General features: G+C 37.1%; 1 protein-coding gene across 4 annotated transcripts in view; it reads left to right on the top strand.

The window, feature by feature from the left end:
* Positions 1 to 621: 621 nt before the first annotated feature.
* The window catches only part of btbd8 (BTB domain containing 8), a 44927-nt gene continuing 24889 nt past the window's right edge, over positions 622 to 20659 (top strand). For 3 of the 4 annotated variants that reach the window (XM_066665156.1, XM_066665155.1, XM_066665153.1), the window contains exons 1-10: positions 622 to 755; positions 2264 to 2461; positions 4573 to 4752; positions 6047 to 6180; positions 8055 to 8157; positions 11208 to 11297; positions 12475 to 12555; positions 12908 to 13004; positions 15189 to 15277; positions 18641 to 18743. In XM_066665156.1, coding sequence (XP_066521253.1) covers positions 2358 to 2461; positions 4573 to 4752; positions 6047 to 6180; positions 8055 to 8157; positions 11208 to 11297; positions 12475 to 12555; positions 12908 to 13004; positions 15189 to 15277; positions 18641 to 18743 — 981 coding nt within the window. In that variant the 5' untranslated portion in view covers positions 622 to 755; positions 2264 to 2357. Of the gene's footprint in view, positions 756 to 1384; positions 1492 to 2263; positions 2462 to 4572; positions 4753 to 6046; positions 6181 to 8054; positions 8158 to 11207; positions 11298 to 12474; positions 12556 to 12907; positions 13005 to 15188; positions 15278 to 18640; positions 18744 to 20659 lie in introns of those variants that run through there. The other variant, XM_066665154.1, reaches the window with a different exon arrangement.

Here is a 20659-nt window from a genome sequence, read left to right as displayed (position 1 = left end):
CACTGATGAATGACTTCTATTCTGAACAGCAGTTCAATATTAGGAAACTCTCCAGTGTGAATGAATTTGCTGCTGAAAGATGGATATGTGTTTGTTTTCTTGACATCATGAGAACATTTTAAAATGGTGTGTTTTTGTAGCTTTTTGAGAAGCACCAAGGGATGGAGAGTGTGTTTTGAAGCTTTCACAGCATATATACATTCATTCATTGTCTGTAACCGCTAATCCAGTTCAGAGCTGGTGTGGATCCGGTGCCTACCCGGAATCACTGGGCGCAAGGCCGGAACCCATTCACACACACAATCCACTTTCCAGCGTGTTTCTAAAAACTGTTTAATATACAGGTTGAGAAACTGTTGGGTAAAGATAGATTGTAAGGGTGTTTCATTCATACTGTTATGTAAATATAATACATGTTTCTCAGGGGAAAATGCAATTTAACGCAAATATGAACGGGCCCTTTAAAAGCATATCCTGAAAACACTCAGAGGGCAGCTCTGCACATGTTGTAATTAATAGGTTTGACCAGTAGAAGGCAACACTGTGCAGACAAACCCCACTGTGCAGAAAGACAAAAATTTCCGGGCCGATTTTATGTGGACAGTGTCCGTCACATTATGAAGGATCAGAGGGTCGTGAGCATTAGGACTCCTTAATGAACATCGTCAGTTTTGGGGGTTTTATCGAAGGAGTAAAGCTCCAGTCATGAGGACCCCGGACTCAGTGAGGGGGGAAACACAGCTCTGCTCTTCCAGGTGTGGTACAGCCCAGCGCTTTGTGCTGTGCATGTCTATGTTTTACAAATTGGAATAGACGTTTTCATTAGCAGAAATGTTTCAACGTACAGCCGGAGTTTTAGTTCATGTTAAAGGCAGCTAACAAGAAACAACACAGCTAGCATATTGTTTTATGGTTTTATGTTTCTGTTACGCATTAAATGACATTTACAGCTAAGACACTCCCAATGACATTTATTTGATATATAAGCTGAAGTTGGCTTGTGTTCACCGGCTTCTTATTCTAATTCTCCGGTCCACCTTAAATTGCGCAGTTGTGACATTGTGGCGTCTCCGAGACAGAAGTGAACCGCTGCACTATTTAAGGTGGAACGGAAAATTCATACAAGAAGCAGCAAAATAAGGAGTCAACTTTCATCATCTTAGTCTCCTGACGTTATGCCCCAAGGGTGAAGTTACTAAGCAGTGTGTTCGGTTTATTCTAGGCTATGGCTTTAGGCCTAATGCTAGCAGAATACTTGGCATTGCTTATATTTTTCTAGTAATAGTAGCTTATTAAAATAACTTTAGCTATGTTAGCATCCATTCATCCAGCAAACACTTTACTCCAGATGTAGTAAACCCAGGTCAACGTAAATTGCGTACTATATTGCGTAGACCCAGGTTGTTAATGGTGACAGAAGCTAACGTCAAACATTAAAACTGAAAACAAGTCTCAGCTACAAAACCATAACCCCAGTTACCTTTTTCTAAGGTAAGGTAACTAACGTTGTGATTCGAAATGATCGAATCGATTTTATGCTGCTAATAAAAACAGTTCCTGTAAGCGAGATTCGAACGAAACGTCTTAGAAAACTTCCAGATTTATAAGTGATAGAGTTTATATACTGTGTATTTCCATTTGTGTCCTCGCTGTGGTGTGATATCTCATATTTAATGTGTAAATGCTTATGTTTGAAACAGTCTACAGCTCAGAATTAAACAGCGTTCTTTTATTAACGTACTCCTATTCTCTTTAAATACCAGTTTATGTGCAGATGTGCTGTTTTTGGTTTAATTCTGTGCAACCTATCATTTCTGACATCATTTATAAATATGGAAATGAATGGAAAAGATACGTGTGACAGGGTTGTTTATTAATATTATTATTATGTTTAGGTTTTTAATGGTATGAGATTATGTTAACTGGATTAATAATGTTAACAAGAAAACAAACAAACAAAAAAATAAGCCACTTTGAGTTTGTATTGGCGTTTTAAATCAATAACTAATCATTTCCTGTCATTCTTTGACTTAACAATAACAGATATTGAAACTGCAGCCAATATGAGACACAGACCCTATTAAAGGTCTTAAATTCAGAAGAATTATGCATTGTAACATTTACAACTGATGTTTCATTCAGAACTGAGTCACTCAAAATCAATATACTGGTAAACTGTCTACTGATAAGACTCTATTGAGAAATATTTGCAAACAAATGCAGGAAAAACATGCAAGCTAAAGGTTCTTCTGTTTCCTACTAGGGCTGCAGAAATGCTATAGAGAAGATCCCCACTGGATGCTGACAGGACAGTGAAAGGCTGTGATAGGCAAGTCTGCTGCATCTGTCAGTTGGATATGTCCTCCATGGAGGTGGCCCGGGAATTCCAGGCAAAAGAGCGCAAATGCAAGAACAATCTGAGGAAATGCCTTGCCAGTGCACTGTCTGGAGACCTAAGCAGGTAACTATCGTACATAGCATTCATTCACCTTGAGGGTTGCCTTAGAGTTTATTCCTGTCATTGCATCAGGCACATGTGGTATGAATCTGATGCAATGACTGCAAAATACATGGATACAGTTACCCTTCAAAAAAAACTTGCTTCTTTATTTTTTCTAAATGTCATTTTGCTGTTTAATTTGATTAAAAAAAGCTGCGTTTTACTCTGTGTGAATGTTTCATAGTAATGGACCAATATAAATTGTTCAAAGTATATTGGAAATAAATGCCATTACATAGATTTAGCTGTTTTGTTTATACATTGATCAACCGTAACGTTATGACCACCTCTTTGTTTCTCTGTAAACATTGTTTGCCTCAGGTATGATTTGGGTGGTGGATCCCTAATAGAGCTGCAATGACACTGATGTGGTGATGTTGTTTTAGTGTGTGTTGTGTTGATATGAGTGGATCACACACAGCAGTGCTGCTGAAGTTTTTAAATACTGTGTCCACCTACCTCATCTTTTGAGATGTAAAGCTAGACACAGTAGAGCTAAGAAAATGCACAGTGAATAAGAAAAAGGTGGTGTTCATAATGTTATGGTTGGTTGTTGTGTGTGTGTGTGTGTGTGTGTGTGTGTGTGTGTGTGTGTGTGTGTGTGTGTGATGAAATTAACTAAATTTCTCAGTTTTGGGAAAATCAGAATTGCAGTACTAGTATGAAATTGCCTTTGTACAACAAATATTCATGCAACACCAATAGCACACTAAAGAAAGCTAAGCTGTATTCTTTAACCTTGACTTTCAGAGCATGCATAATGAGTGTAACTTTGAAACCAAGGCTGTTTACAATGAAGCTCCTCCTGACCCACTTCTCGTTCACTGGGAAGCTGGCGGACGTGTAGAAGCGGTCACCTCGGCACACTGAAAGCCCAGAGCAGAGCAAATATTGGGTCACCCAGATCAGTCAATGAGGATGTGGATAATGTTCATGATAGTGATATGGAGCGGACACAAAGACAGAGCAGAATTAAGCTTGTGTTCTCATTTCTTCTATTTTTGCTGAATAAAAAAACCTAATATACTTTATTTTTTTATTTATTAAGGTTGTACAATGGAGTAAATAACACTCCCATAGATGATGTTCTCCTCCAAGCATGTTGAGCTTTTCATTGGTTTTATTAGCAACTAGAGTTAAGTATTTGGGTCAGTAAGTCCCAACTGGGGGTGACACGGTGGCGCAGCAGGTAGAGTCGCAGTCACCCAGCTCCAGGGACCTGGAGGTTGTAGGTTCAATTCCCGCTCCGGGTGAAGGAGGTCTGTGAGGAGTTGGTGTGTTCTCCCTGTGTCCGCGTGGGTTTCCTCCGGGTGCTCCCACGGTCCGGGTGCTCCCACGGTCCAAAAACACACGTTGCAGGTGGATTGGTGACTCAAAAGTGTGTGTGTGTGTGTGTGTGTGTGTGTGTGTGTGTGTGTGTGTGTGTTGCCCTGTGAAGGACTGGTGCCCCCTCCAGGGCGGTATTCCCGCCTTGCGATTCCAGGTAGGCTTATCCAGGTAGGCTAAGCGCTTACAGATAATGAATGAATGAATGAAAAGTCCCAACTGTTTCTGCAGTGTACACCTTTTTTAGATGAGATTTTTTTGTTTGATCCCCTCACCCTCTGACTCATACACGTAACATTGTAATTCAAATGCGTTATGAATTTGCTGCACTCCCAACTGCAATAGATCAGTGCCCCCACTTTGGGAACAAGTGACTTAGATAATAAACAGCTAATTCACCAATGTTAAATCAATGCTAATAGTGTTAAATTAATAATGTGAGTATAAAAGCTGAGCACTCGTCAATATTCTCAGTGTTAATTTAACACTAATAGTGGGCTAATTCTTTCACTACTAGTGTGTTTTGTCCCACAGTGGTCTGATGCCTTGCACCCAAAGGTTCCGATGAGGCTCTGAACGTACTGTCACCCTGATCAGGGTGCGATACATACAGAAGATGAATGAATGAACGAATAAATAATTTAATGAATCAGTGCATTTGGAAATTTTAATTGGTATCACTATTAGTCATAGGACTGTTGGAGCCATACCTAAATGCTGCTGCTAAATGTGTGCAATAATTGCAGGCTGCTGCAGGAGGAGCAGGAGGTGGATATTACTCTGTGTGTGGGCTCAGGGCTCCGGCTCCAGGCCCACAGAGCCGTCCTCCTGGCACGGACCCCACACCTCCTCCAGGGAGCTGCACCAAATGCTTCAGTCATTCACCTACAGGGCACAGAGCCTACAGCTCTTAAAGAGCTCATACAGTACGTACTCTGCTTTTGTTTACTTGAATTACAATGCTGCACAGTTCAGACAAATAACTACTGATACTATTACTTTGCTTCTTGCTGAAATATTGATAGTATGGCATGCTGTAAACATATAACTGCATTATTTGGACCAAAATCTTTTGGCTGAAATTGAATCAAGGGAAAAATATATGATACAGAATGCATATTGAAAAATGCCACTGGGACATAAAACCACTGGGATGATGAATAATATGTTTTGAGGATTGCCGCTGCAGCTTCTTTGACTGGTAGACAGATGGCGATAAATGTCAATAGTGCTATTCTTCCATAGCTGTGTGAAATTGGTTATTTTCTCCTGAAGCACAAGCTCTTGATGAGATGTGGTTTGTCATTTACTTAACAATGGTTCTAAAAATACCTATGAATCTTCCAGCCTTGTGTACAGTGTTGAAGATGATGCATTATTTGTCTTGGATTATTTCTCCTTTCCTGAATTCTTTCTTTAAGTTGTGTTATTTTTCATGAACCTACTTTAATTTGAGCCACTGTTTTATATATATTTATATATGAGTATTAAGTATTATTTTATTAATTTAATTAAAAACAAACTGTTTATTCTCTAGTGTGAATTTCACATAAGTGGTCAGCAAAGGGGTGAGCAATACGATGAGAATTTATCATTAACCAATTACAGTACACTTTTTGGAGTAGGATATTTTGGGTAATGTCAGTATACCCAGAATAAGAACAAGTGCATTTACTCTAAATAGACTTGTTTGGTTCAATGGCATAAACTGCCTAGTAACAAGTAACTAATTGGAAATCAACCTAATTTACAGTTATGTTATTTGTAATATTGTCATTTTATCCATTCCAACTTTTTAAATGTATTTATTTATGTGCTATAGTGCATTGTTATTTACATTTAGTTAGTATATTAATGTACATTTCATTAACATTTTCAGAACTGAATGTGTACTGATGATTTCAGAAAAAATGTAACACACTGTGAGTTTATTAATGTGTTTTAGTTACAGTTTATAACATCTGTAAATGTTATAAACATTTAAATTTTTTTTTTTGCATTTCATGTGAACTCCTGAATTTTTCCAAACCTCTTCCCATTCCAGGAATTTTTCAGGAATTTTCCTGGAGGAATTCTAGGAATTTTTCAGACCCTGATGGATTTACTAATGAATTCCCTTTACTTAAACAAATCACCTACCCAGTGCTACTCTGTAATGCTGTTGTATAACGCTAGTTAAACTTTGCTAAAGTGTTTTGTGAATGGGCATTTATTTTGTAGGAGAGTCTACACAGAGGATAAGTCTCTGGGAAAGGCGACCTGTGGCTCTGCAAGGCTAGACGGCCACTCAGCACAGACAAACGGTTCTGAGGTTGGGCCTCAGGATGTAGAAATTTGCACCAGCTCTGATTTAGGTGAGAGGACAAGTTCCCTAGATTATCATTTGTTTATTTGCTTTATAGGCCCAATGTTTTTTGTTCAATGTAAGAAAAAAAGAATAAAAAATTAATAATTAAAAACAATATATAATCTGACAACCCAAAAAGCACAATTAAAATGAAATGTTATAGTGTATATTGTGTGTTATTTTGCATTTATTACAGCTTCTATTCTTTTTAGGGATTTCTCAAAATGCAGTTTTATAATTTTGCTGTATTTATTTTTGCTTTTCATAGTCCAAATCTGTCCAAATATTCGTAATGATTTTACAGTCTGAGCTTACACTTCCAAGTGTTAAGTTGTTTTCCAGTGGAAGGATGGATGGAAATTTTGGGGAATTGGGGATTTTTGTTTTTCAGATCTGAAGCGAGAGTGCTACATTATTTTATCTATATCTGTCAAAGTTGAAAAGTATTGTTTATCTCAGTGGTTTTCAGAAAGGAGTGTAGAGGTATTGTGTGTGTGTGTGTGTGTGCATGCGTGTGTTTGCGGGGACGCACTAGAAATGAAGGAGACCTAATCCATGTCACTTGTGATATGTTAATGTTAATTAATCACTGTTAATGTGATTCATCATTTTAATTTGTTTTGTTCGAGATGTTTTGTAGATCGTCACTGTCCAATGTATCTCCCAAAATAGCAACTGTACGGGAGAAGGACAAAACCTTCGTAACTTTCAAAGGAAGTGAAAGTAAAAAGATTTTCACACAATGTGAAGGACAGCTGCTGTGTTCAAATGATGTAGCAAACTAAAAATCAATTAAAATTGAGTTACATGTTTTTAATTGGACAGTGACGATATATAGGTTGTTTTCAGTCACATGGTAGAGACGATCTGCAAAATACAGGAAGAGTAAATCAAAATGGAGAGACTGGGTGATGAGCCTGTATTGTGTTGGTTTATGCGACATCACTTGAGTTAAATACACTTTTTTAGTGTTTAAACCTTTTTTTGTAAAAAGATTAGCTGCTTTTGAGACAGTAGTTAAACCGACTTCTTCTCTGGACATGCTTTAACTGAAAAACACTAATAAAAGCTGAGAAAGTCCTGACACCTACAACTTGTTTGTAGCTGTTGGATCAACCTTTGCACTAAGGCGCTTCACAATGGGTTTCGCATGGTTCTCTTTTATTGTCCCGTGGATTAACAAAGCAACAAAAACATTCAGCACCAGTATGCCACTAGATGTTAACGTTACAGTTGCTTACTTAAAGTAACGTTAGGTTTTGAGTCCATCACCAGTGGACAACAACAGCACCCACAGAAATGAGCAAAATCAAATACTCACTCCCCATAGAAGACACAATCATATCAGCTTTCCACTCCACTTTCAACATGGTGCGGCATGTACATGGCATCTGCTACAACATTTAAGGTGGAAAGAGACACTGGTGAGATATAAGCTTTGTGTTCAGCCTCATGAGGCTTTGGGAAGTGCGTATTGTGTTTAATACGTTTCTGTTGGGTCTGTGGCTGTGCACTAGTAATAAGCTTAAAACAATAAACATAACTAAATTCAAACAAGAACCTTCTGAACAGGAAGTTGCCTTTAGTCCCGTCCTGACTGCAGGCGGCAGCTCTTAAGTCGTTTTTCAGTCCAAAAGAAAAATCCTTTTGGCGAACAACTTATTACATTCTGTAAAATAGTTTCCAGTCAAAACTGGAAGCTAAAGACCTGTGTACACGTGTGTCAGAGTAGGGTGGGGATCAAAAATATTGCCATCCACAAAATGTGGGGCACTGCAGAAAAAGTTTGGGGAAAAACTGGTTCATTCGAAGGTGACAGGTATGTTGTTGTTCCCTCTATCGCATTCAACGTCCTCTCTTTTTCTGACTCGATTCGTTTAGAACCAGCCTCTGGCCTCGGGGCTGACCTTCTGTCTCTGTATGAAAGAGGTGAAGCATCTGATATCAGCATCCAGGTGGGAGAGCGAGTCTTCTCAGCTCACAGGTAACATATCACTTTTTTCACTGCATGACATGCTGTTCTTACTGGTGTGACCATCTCTATCCTAAGTGATGGCAACCCAGGATTTGACACTGCAGAGGTTACTGCCTTTATGGCCATTTGGTAGCTATGGCAACAGTGTTCTCCTCTGAGCACCACCTCCCCTCTGTTCCAGAGCTTTTTAGCAGTACAGAGGTAGCATAGCCTCCCTCTGTGGTGGTGTTGTGGGGTGTGGGATGGCTGGACCTATCGTTTGATATAACATAAATATATATAATATATATAACACAAACTGTGCAGCAGCAGATGAGCTACTGTCTCTGACTTTACATCTACAATGTGGACCAATGAATTAGGTGTGTCTAACAGAGTGGACACAGGTTTTTAAAACTCCAGTATTACTGTATTGTCTGATTGACTCAACAAAACACACATAGCCTTATCACTGGCTTAGCACTGGGTCACAGCAATTATGCATTATATGTTGCGATTATGAATGTTGTTTCCAGTGTGATCCTCATAGAATAATATGTACACTGTGATATGCCATTGTACATTAACACCCTTGCAGTAATCATTGATCAGAAATAAATGTGTATCATCTGTTTCATTTTGATAATTTTGCTGTTTTTATGGGCCAGGCCTAGGAGGTTGATAGCTAATGATCAGTATGTTGGTCATGTTGTACCACAGGTGTGTGTGTGTGTGTGTGTGTTTGAGCTCACTGCCACTGCTAATCTCTGTCTGATCTTTTGTCGCTTTCATCCTCTCATCCACCACTCCCCTGTGCAAGGAAAAGGAGTGAAGCAGTATCTCCCTCCTTCTTGGTGTCTTACACACACAGAGCTGTGCCAGACAAAGGGACGTTTCTTCCCCTTGTGGGAAAAATACACTAGAGAATACGAATAACATAGGCAAACTAGCGTTCCAGTTATACTGGAAATATCTCAGTCCTAAAACGTGTTTCTTCGTCTTAAACAAGTGGTTCTCCTTAATTTAAATGATTTCTCCACTGGCTACAAATGTAGATGCAAGAATAAGACCTGTTTGCTCTTTTAGTCTTGCACAGGATCTATGAGTATAATGTATTTTACAAGCAATAAAAGCCTAGCTTTCTCCCAAAGCTGTGAATGCTTCACAAAGTGTTTATCTAATGGTTATAATTGGGATTTTTTGAGTGTCATTCTGGATGTTTGCCTTCTCTGTTGTCTTCTCCTATTTTTATCTTCTTTCAGGCTTGTTAAATCGGTTTCCATTTTCTAATTTTCAATTCAATTTGATTGTACTCTTTCTTATGAATGTGGCATATATTGTGTCTCATCTGCAGAAATATCTCCTATAAGATGAATATTATGACCATATTGACCAGAATTTAGTCTCTGATTTTGAGCAAGTACTGTACTTAAAAACAGTAGGAGCAACGAATTTAAGATTTAATTAGATGTTGCTTAAATGGGCGGCACGGTGGCACAGCAGGTAGTGTCGCAGTCACACAGCTCCAGGGACCTGGAGGTTGTGTGTTTGTTTCCCGCTCTGGGTGACTGTCTGTGAGGAGTTGGTGTGTTCTCCCCGTGTCCGCATGGGTTTCCTCCGGGTGCTCCAGTTTCCTCCCACGGTCCAAAAACATACATTGGTAGGTGGATTGGCGACTCAAGTGTCCGTAGGGTGTATTCCCGCCTTGCGCCCAATGATTCCAGGTAGGCTCTGGACCCACTGCGACCCTGAACTGGATAAGTGCTTACAGATATTGAATGAATGTTGCTTAAATATTTTAACAGAATTGCTGTTAAAGTGTGAGTTTTACTTGGTTGTGCAGATTTATGGATATCCAGACATAGTAAAATTCTTCAAATGCTAAAATTCTTTATACAAATTATTACAAATAAAAAAGGAAACAGTGTCGTTCTGGAGGCTATATGGTGTCTATCCAGTTAGTAAAAGCCTCTAGGCATCAATGGGTCTCAGTCTGCTGGAGCTGTCCAGTGCTGAAATGCTGTTGGATGGTAGAATTTTTCTGATCTCCAGCTTTTTTCACAGTATCTCTTTTGAGATCTGTAATTTACTGTGAGCGATCGTTTGGAATAGAAGACAGATTTGGAGAAAAGGTGTCTATTTTTAGACTAAGAATGTGTGTGACAAAGGAGGTGGGGGGGAATGAAAAATGAGAAGAGTGATAGAGGTACAGAATCAGACAGGCTTTAAAGTAATGCTCCTCTGTTTCCCAACTGGGTTTCTATCTGCTGTGATTGTCCTGAGCAATTATTCCTCTCTGATAAACAATGGAAAACATTAAGTTGAAGTACAGTAGTTGATATTGTGATGTATTGTAATTCACTCTACATATTTACTATAGAATTACTAGAATTATTCAGAAATAACTTACAAAATGTCTTGATCAAATTTGTTTTGTAAAAAAAAGCCTTTTTAAGCTTGATCTTAAATCTAGCAACTACAAACATTTCCTTGATATATACAAGAAATATCTTATTCAGTTGTTTTCTTTAAAATAATTTGTCATAAACACACATCTATTTGTTAGGGAAGCCAACGTGAAGGTGTTTCCTCATAAGCCAAACTTCTAAGTGTGCTACGAGATTATGTTGAAAATGTATTAGTATATTTAAATATGACTGCTATATTCATACTTGACTTATATATATATTCTAGAAGTGTTTTGTATGTTGTTTTCTTTAGTGAGAGATTTAGCTTTCTCCTTAGCAAAATTGGTCTCTCTCTCTTCTTTATTGACATGACAAAATTATATTAGTATTTCCAAAACATTAAACAGTGTCACAAAAATAAAATTATAGAAAAAAACAAGCTCTCTCTCCATCTCACACACACACACACACACATACATACTCACACATTGCTGTCACTCCGGGGTCTGATTTAGAGCCATCAAACACATCAGCCAGGGTTGTGCAGTGTGAAGTGAAAGTATGATGGATGAAATTGACCTCTTTTTTTCTTTTTTTTCCCCTCTCTCTCTCTCTCTCTCTCTCTCTCTCTCTCTCTCTCTGTGTCTGTCTTGTGTCTGTGTGTCCCCTCAGGGCCATTCTTTGTGCCCGTTCTCAGTATTTCCGGGCAATGCTGTGTGGCAGTTGGATGGAGAGCTCGCGTCAGTGCATCACGCTACAGGGGTAGGTCAACCCAACCCTCAAAACAAATGACACGCATCATTCTCCTGCCTAAACCTTCCTCTCTGAGTTCCCTCTCCTGTGTATCTTCACGTCCTGGGACTGTTAACAGCAGGGAAAACAATAATATCTCATGCCTTATCTAGGGTGCAGCAAATGTATATATGGGTAAATTTCATTATTCTCTCTCCTATATAGGAGTTTCAGCTGGTAAAACTGATATCTTGGTGGCCAGTAACAGTAATAATATATATACAGAGTCAGGCACTGTGCAAGGGAGCCTTTCTGCATCTGTTGTGCTTCAAACTAATTCTGCCCGAGAATAACTATTTCTGACTCTGTCCTGTCTGTTACAGTGAGTGATTATTAGTGTCCTAAGGATCAAGGCATTCTGTCTTTGTAATTGATATTTAGGTTTTTATCATATTTCCGTGTCATATTCCAGATCATACTTGCTAAATAAGCATGGCATCTGAGACAGGCAGTCTAAAGATCATTAATTATTCAGTGTTTTGTCTGTGTTTGGAAATCAGACAACACTCATGGATGTGTGCACAATGTTTCATACCCCAGATAAGCATACATAGATGTCATAGAGTTTATGTTAAATCTGAGCTTCATACCAAGCAAGTGGAACAAACAGCATGTTTAATGGTTTTATTTTCTTTTTAGAAAAAAGGTTTTGAAGTAACATTTCTGACTATGATTTTTCATATGTCATCACAGAATAGTCATATCACTTGTGAACTAATTTATAAAACAAAACAGAGCAAAACAAATGTGATTCAAAGCTTATAAATCCTACGTTGTTGTTAGTTTTTGTTTATTGTTGACACTAATATAGGATATTGTTACTCAAGCAGGTTTTGGATACTTCTGGTTTTAAATCAGTAATCATACTATTCATTACTGCTCTCTCTTATGGACAAATATCATATGCTTCCCAACAGCACCATGTTTGTACATTATGAAAACATCTAAACCTGCTTAAAGATGATGTCTATAGAGAATTGTCTGATAGAACCAATCATTTATGTTATTAAATCACGCTGAACTCATTCTGTATGTGTAAAGGTTTGTTTTATTTGTGCACAGTGAAGTGAAATATACTGAATTAGAGGTATATTTGCTGGATGGTGTTATAAAATTATATATTTATTCACATTTCTGCATATTTTAGTTTGGGTCCGGAAGAGATGGAAATTCTTCTGCACTTCATGTATGGAGCCATATTGGACCTTCCTCCAGGAACCAATGTGAGGTACCCTCGAACAGCCCATTAACTTTGACTACAGTGACATCTAAGGGTTGGACAATACGGCCAAACTGTATATCACCATGTAATTCTACAATATGATTCCGGTATCGATATAAACATTATAGATTCCACTGAAAAACTTCCATGAACAAACAAGAAAAATGACATCACCATCAAACATAAACCTCTTGGCGTTGTAAATATTAATATTTTTATACGAAGACAGTGCCCTGTAATGACAGTGCTCTGTATAGTCTGGTATACTGCCTCAGACAATTGATTGCCCAGCACTGCCTTAAGTGATTATACCTTTGACAATGAGTGCTATTGAGTAAATTCCCTGTGTGTTCCTCAGTCAGGTTGTGTTAGCAGCAGATATGCTTGGTCTGGAAGGCCTGAAAGATGTGGCAGAAATGATTCTTACCAGAGACTACTGCAGATTCTTCCCAAAGGTAAAACACTACCGTGCCTTCTCTATTGCTACATTCATGTCACACTGATTGTTTACATTCATAAACCAGTCTGTCAGCAGCGCAAATCCATACAGAGAAAAGCACAACATTAAAAAAAAAAATTTGTTATGTTGCTGACACAGATAAATACCACAGCAAAACACACATATGCAGTAAAGTGACCATTCTCGTATACATTTATTGGATATGTATCTGAGTTGCACAAATCTGCCAAGTATTATGAACATGGCTTATGCTATTTTTATATTTAATATTCTTAAATATAAGAATATTTATAATACGAATATAATATCTTACAATCTGTATTTGTGACTGCTGGTGCATGTAAATGTACAGCCTTTTAGGTTATATTTGAAAAATAAATTCATGGCTATTCATGGCATAGGCTGACTAGCAAAAGTGCAAATCCACACTAGCATTATTGCCTTAAATATATATTTTTAGTTGCTTCTTTAGTTAGGCCTTCTTGGCTGTATATGCCATCAAATGCTCTTATATATTTGTTGAGTTTATTCTCACTAACAGCTCATTAAAATAAGATGTAATTTTTGTGGAAACTGCAGCTTCTAATCCATGCTTATTAACAGAGGAAATGTTTTATATTTCTTTGATTTTGAGAGTGGATTCTTTTTGTTTTTGGATGAAAGAAAGCAAAAATTATCTTTACCATCATTTGCCATTCAAAACAAACTGAAAAAAGGTTAGAGGTGCAAAACATATATTAAATGTAAAATGTATTTAATTACCTAGCCAGCGTTGTATATAAATATTTATGTAATAATTATTCCTTTGAAACCAAAATGTAGTATTAATTAAAGTAATAGAAAATTAACATTATATCTGTTGCATTCTAAATGGTTTTTTTAAATCCTGAAACCAGGTCCCTTGGCTTTATTTGCATTCCACGTTGAAAGCAGAGGAGGGCATTGAGTTTTAATAGACTTGTTGGACAGTATTTCAATATTGGTTTACCCTAGAAGGTGCATTGTTGTACCATTAATTACCTTCTAGGGATAGTCTTATGTGATTTTAATTTGTCAGAGTTCGAGTGAGTGTGGGCAATGGTTCAGCTCCTCCGGAATTTTCTCACTTGCTGCCAAAAAGAACGTGTCTGTAGCCCTGAGGTTATGAAGACAGATTTGGTTTAGTGCATGTGAAGAGAGAAAAAACCTGAATTGAACAGAACTGCAGAGTCCTGCCATGTCTTCTGTTCGTTTGGTTTTCTCCTGGAGGGCACTCTGTCTATCTGCAGTGTGTTCTCCCTCTGAATCTTTTACAAGCACTGCAGCACCTCATTTCCATGCTCGTCTGACCCTCCTCAGATGGGATACTTTATGCTCTAGATATTAATAAAGGCTGAAATTGAAAGCATTTTAATGAACGGCTACAAATCTTTCCTGTATCATAATTAATCCAACAAAAAATGAAGGCAGCTGATGTATGGCCTTTTTCTTTGTCCTTTTTTAATCATTTAAATGCATGTACTGAGTGGAAATATTCAAAACAATCCATACATACTGATCAGAACTTTGTGTGGTACCATGATTTCTATTAATGTTAATTAAAAATGAAGCTTCATGCTGGCTTTTTTGTTGGATGTACCCTAACAATTGTGCAAACAATGTGGTTACAATGCATATAACAATATATACGCTGTGTCTGAACCTGTACCCTGTTCACTATATAGAGCACTATTTTAGCATTCCACCATTTTGTAGCAGTGTCTGAAAACATAATGGACCATTTTCAGTGCACTCAAACAATCCACAATGCACAGCAAAAATAGTGTCCAACCCATGCATCCAGATGCTCATGACATTTCCTGTGTTGGGTTAGATGAGGTGTGTTTGGGATATGAGTGATTTATAACTGTTAATTTATATATTACCAGTTGTTGACAATAATAACAGTCATTAATCAAAGCCTAAATCTTTACAGAATCTTACAGCACCACCCTGACTCTTTGGTTTGCTGTATTTTGAAGCACATACTGTTATGTGTTTTTAGATGCTTGATGTGGATAAGGTTGAGACCTGGTCATGGGTAAAATTGGCACACAGCACAGGCTCATCCTGTGCTCCCACAAGAGCAGAATGAACTGTGAGGATAAAGTAAAGTAATTTGACAAGTTTTGACACATCATTTCTCTGCTCATTATTCCAGCCTGTTGAAGGAGTTCAGAGAAGCATACTCGAGTGCCTTGCCATCAGTCATTCCATCGGCCTCCAGAACCTCTATAGTTCCTGTGTCAGGTAAGACTGTCTGGAACAAAGACTCTATGCTCAATGCACAAAATCCACATAAAATACAGTTCATATGCTATATACATACTGCATTTCTGTCCCTTATACATGTGGGTATGAGTATCATAAAGAAAAATGGCTGGAAATATTGACAGTGCAAATGTTACATATTCCCTTAAATTTACCAAAGCAAGTTTCACATGCATCCACTGTGCTGAGCTACAACATAGTATTACATGTCCAGTTCATATTACTATTTTGCCCATAGTTTGCACTTTAAAAAAATTACTTTATTTCTGTTCTCTGGACTAACCATTGCTGTCACTCTAGCTCCTAGTAATAATATTTTTGGTTGACAGTCTTACTACCTCTTAACTCGTTTAGTGCAATAAATACTTGTTAATGTCATGTACATACTCATTATATAGACATGCATATAGACATGTCTCATGTTTTACTATGTTTTATCAAATAATATGTTTCTTAGTGCAATATCCAGTAAGGCTGCTACTTGCAAAGGTCATGCACATAATTCATATATTTATATAGACCCTGCTCACTTTATTTCTTATGGTTAAAAGTACTTATGTAACTAACTTTTAAGACCCACCCTGTTTATTGTGATTAATGTATGTTTTCTCTTGTGCTGATATTTCCCCCTGGACCTGTGAAGTGTTATCTTACATAAACTCTGGAAAATGTTGAGAGAATTATGTCCAGGCATTTTCCCGACTTGTCCTTTCACAGCTGGAAATGTTCTGCATGCTTTAGACATGGGGCTGCACCAGTGAGTGCCTCTAGAATATTACCAGCTCTAGTTTCACATGCGCTCACTCATTCCTTACCCAGACTTTGTACTAGGGGGCTGGCAGGATAAAGTCCAGGTAATGTCTGCTACAGATGTTTCAGACATTTGCGTTCACAGATATAGAACCTTTGGGTAAATTCTGGAAAAGTTCTGGGTTATTGGGCATGTCTGAAACAGATAAACATCTCCATGTTTGTCGATTATTATTATTATACTACATCATTTGAATGCAACAGCTTCCCTTCACATGTAGTGAAAGTTCATGATGAATGGACCAATAGGGATACTCCAGAATTTTTTACGTTGACTTTCATTTTAGAGAAGTGTGTTGGTGTTTTTTTTTTTTTTTTTATAGCAAAGATACAGTATATAGAAGCTCAGATTGAAAACAAAGGTGTACTATAGACAAATGCAGGCAAAATGCCATTTTTTCAGTGCAGTGATGTTGTGTGTTGAGTAGTGTTGGAATATACTGATGTATAAAAGATGTGTTCCCCTCTCTTATATTTGAGTTCACATAGTAAGCCAAAAGTAGGTCAGTGTGTATCAGTTGTCCAAATGTTTAATGTTTTGATGCTAATCAAATTAAATACTGCAAACTTATTCATCTTCAGGCAGTGTTTTTTTTAAAAAAATAATAAATAAATAAATAACACAACAGTGACCTCATTAGCATCCTATAGGTTTGTATATTATGGAGACCAGATATTATTTTTATACTAAATTCTCCCAGGCAATTTATTTGCACTAATTTTCTTTTTTTCTTTTTTTATTTAATTTCTTTTGTTACATTTGAAAATTTGTTACAATAATGATTAAAATAGTTGCATGTACAGAGTTTGAAGTTATACTCTCATGATGTATGTATGATTATAAGACCTATTAAGCATTCTTATATCATTTTCAACAAATTGTCATTGAAGAGATACTTAAAGTAATTGCATTCATTTACAATGTCAATAATGTCACTTACAATGAACTATCATGAATAATATGATTTTATACCTGTGCCTTTAAGTCGGTTAGAACTTAGAGCTCTAGAATTTGATGATTTTACATGTTAGTTCAGCTAATCTGCAATACACTACTGTTAAATTCTGTTGCTCCTCACTCTGTTTCTGTAAAAAAAGCATCATGAGAATGTAGGTCGAATTTTTCCCAGCATTTTCCCAGTGTGTGTGTGTGTGTGTGTGTGAAAGAGATATTTTCATGCTGCCTCTGTTGTGGGCGGAGTGTGAGATGAGTCAGGCATAAAGGGTTGCGCTATTTTAAACTATGTTTACAGCACTCATAGAAATATCCACAGAACTTGTTAACAAATTCAAAACAGTATTTGTTAAATCAACAGCACACATTATTTAAAATAATTATTTATTAACCAGTAAAACTAGGTATCGGATGATAACCTCAAATAATATGGACTGCCACAAGGAGAGATTTGGAAAAAGTTAAACCAACACATTCACACACAGAATATCACACTCACTGGAATAATGTTATTTGTTTTTATTCAAATGTTGGGCTTTATTTGTTGTTTGTTTTTAGCAAATAAACACTTACTGCTCAGATAAATAGTTTTTAAATCACATAATCTTGAGATATAATTCGAATTATTCATGTGTTCTCACTTGTACATCATATGCTCAAATATTTTTGATACATATCACTTTCCCGTTGCGGAAATAAATGTTCAGTATCAGTTTGGATAATCTCAGTGGAAACTGTCATTAATGTCTCACTAATGCTCTTGTGAATTAATGCCATCATGCCATCAAATTCTCAAAGAAATATCTATGAGTGTAAAGCACTAGAAGAATGGATTTTCTAACTGCAGCAAAGATGAAATAGAAATCCATATTAATTAAATTTTCCTTGATTTCTGAAGAAATGTATACACTTTTGACTAGGCAGTGTATATAATCTACTTCTCACTGCCTTGTATAATTGCTTCCATATGGAGAATTAGTATGTACCCAGAATTGTCATTTTATATTAATAATAATTCCATTGATGTTGATAGTATTAAATTAAATTAAATTTCCACCACTGAATTATTCTTGAAAGTCTCTGCTGTAATAATTTTTTATGTGCTTTGTGCTCTTTTGTAGCTCCATAGCTGCACACTTTCAAATGCAGAGTAAAAAAAAGACATTGTGCTAAAACTGCTTTTTAGAAAAGTAGCCTCTTAATGAGTAGCCAGCCGAGACTCTGCAAGAGCTTGAAATAGAAACACAGAATGGGACCAAGACTGAAAAGGGGAACACATTCCTCTTTGTCAGAATATCATTTATGAATACTAATCATAATTTCTATGAATTACATGTTTGCTGTAAATAATTTAATAATCAGTAGAATCAGCAGAAACTGAATCCTAATTTGCACAGAAAATCTTGTTTGTGTCTTGGCAGTTTAATGAATCAGATGCAGATTCTTCATCATCACTGCCACTGAAATGTGTTCACATTAAATATTAGTGGGCTGGATACTTGTGGGTTGATTGGATACTTATGTAATGTGTTACATGTAATTGTCCCATGTATAACGCAAAATACATTTCTTCTTAGGTGGGTTGCTGAACATTTTGTGAAGTGCTGGTCCGAAAGGAGCTTTGCTATCCTTTCTCAGGACCTACAAAGAGACTGCCTTAACACTGTCATCAAAAACATGGTGGGTTACTGTCTCTCTCACACACACACACACACACACACACACACAAACAGCAGTGTGCACAGAGCCAGAGAGTCTAGCCCTCCCTTCATCTCTTTTCCCGCCCACAGGGCAGGATGTCATTAATAGCCCGAGCTGTGTCCTGCTACAGTTGGTTTGGAGACTGGATGTTAAGTATGGAGTAATTAGGGGCTCTAATTGAGTTTAAGCGTGTCCCTGCAGATGGAAACGGACTGTTCATGACCTTTTCAGGCACAATCTGGCTACTTTCCCTCTCTCTCTCTCTCTCACACACACACACACCTATTTTCTATATTTTCTGCACGACATTCATGGGCTATAATGCTGGCCAACTAGGGCTCTGTAATGGAGAGGTTAGAGGGGCTGCTAGCTATGATGTAAACACTGGTGGATTAAATTACTCCAGGAAATATTCAGTCACAAAATGGCATGATTGAACGTGCAGACACTATTACTCCATCCATTTGCACTGTGTGTTAATTCATTTAACAGAAGTGTGTGCGTCATCCATTTATGTACGTGACAGGTTAGAAGTTTAAAGATTTATATTTTGTAAAGTTTCTATAACTAAATCATGATGTGTGACATAGCAAATAATTTACAGCTCTTTAAAATAAGCTACAAAAGAGTTTTCCTTAAGTTGGAGAAATGTGTAGTAAACTGCAAACTCTTCAATGAAGCTGTGAGCAACACACAGTTGTTCTAGTTTTATTTTTGTATATATTTACTTTCTTTATTCTTCAACCTCATTACAGATTTTGGAATATCGACACCAGTCCAACTTTTGGATAAATGCAAACGTATTCATTCTCCCATAGGAATTGTGACCATACTTTTTTTTATTTCTTTTTTAACCCAAGTTTCAAACTGCTCTAATTTGGTTACTTTTAAAGCCCACCAAAATTCACATGGACAGATCTAGGTACACAGTCCCATTTCAGCCTTCACCTTTAATAAGAATGAAGGACAGAAAATGTCATTAATGTGGAGCCCTAGAGTAAGCGATGCCATCCACACTCTAACCCTCAGACGGAACTGTTTGAATTGCCCTTTTCACATAGAAAATTCATTTGAACCTTAAATTGTAGAGAATTTCCCCTTTCTAACACTTGCACATATGAAATTGTTTCCCAATACAGTTTTTGAGTTATGAGCATTTGTTTGGCATTAGGGAGGGTACACTGCCCTATATTTACTACTTCATAGTAAATGTTTGCGTGTGACTTGCTTAATCTGCAGCGTTTTGCACCAAATCAATCTATAAAATGTCACTACCAGTAATGTCTGTGTAAATAATCAATTGCTTTGGAATTTTAGAAATATTTTCTGAGCTTTGAATGTTTCTTTATTAATTTATTATTAGAATAATTTATAGAATAAAGTTTATAACAAATTTACCAGATTATTACACCTCACTGCATGTTTAGACAGATACTCCTCCTTCAGCTTTTAAGCTAGACCCCAGACTGCAGGATTGTAGGTCCTAAAGTATAAATATATTCTTTGTTTTACTGTTTTTGCCTTGATTTGAGTTGACTGGCTGAATGTTTATGTTTCACAAATATAAACAAACTCGTCCATCTGTCACTCGCACAGTACACACACATTCACAAACATATGGATGAATTCCCGTCTGTCACAGTCACTCACACTGTAATCACACACACACACACACACACACACACACAGACAAATTCCTGTGTACCTTAGTAACCACTTTGGATACTGCAGCCATTTAACATTATAAGTGTTAAAGTAACACTAAGTAATATTTTACTGTAATATTACAGCTTCAAATCATTGTGATGTTTCACTGAGCTTAAATGAGGAGAATATAACGTCTGCCATTTCTACTCTGGACTTAGCACTATATAACTTATGGAGGAGGGTGGAAA

Source organism: Hoplias malabaricus, chromosome 3, assembly GCF_029633855.1.
Source record: "Hoplias malabaricus isolate fHopMal1 chromosome 3, fHopMal1.hap1, whole genome shotgun sequence".
Classification (NCBI taxonomy): Eukaryota; Metazoa; Chordata; class Actinopteri; order Characiformes; family Erythrinidae; genus Hoplias; species Hoplias malabaricus.
This window is presented reverse-complemented; position numbering and strand designations above follow the sequence as displayed.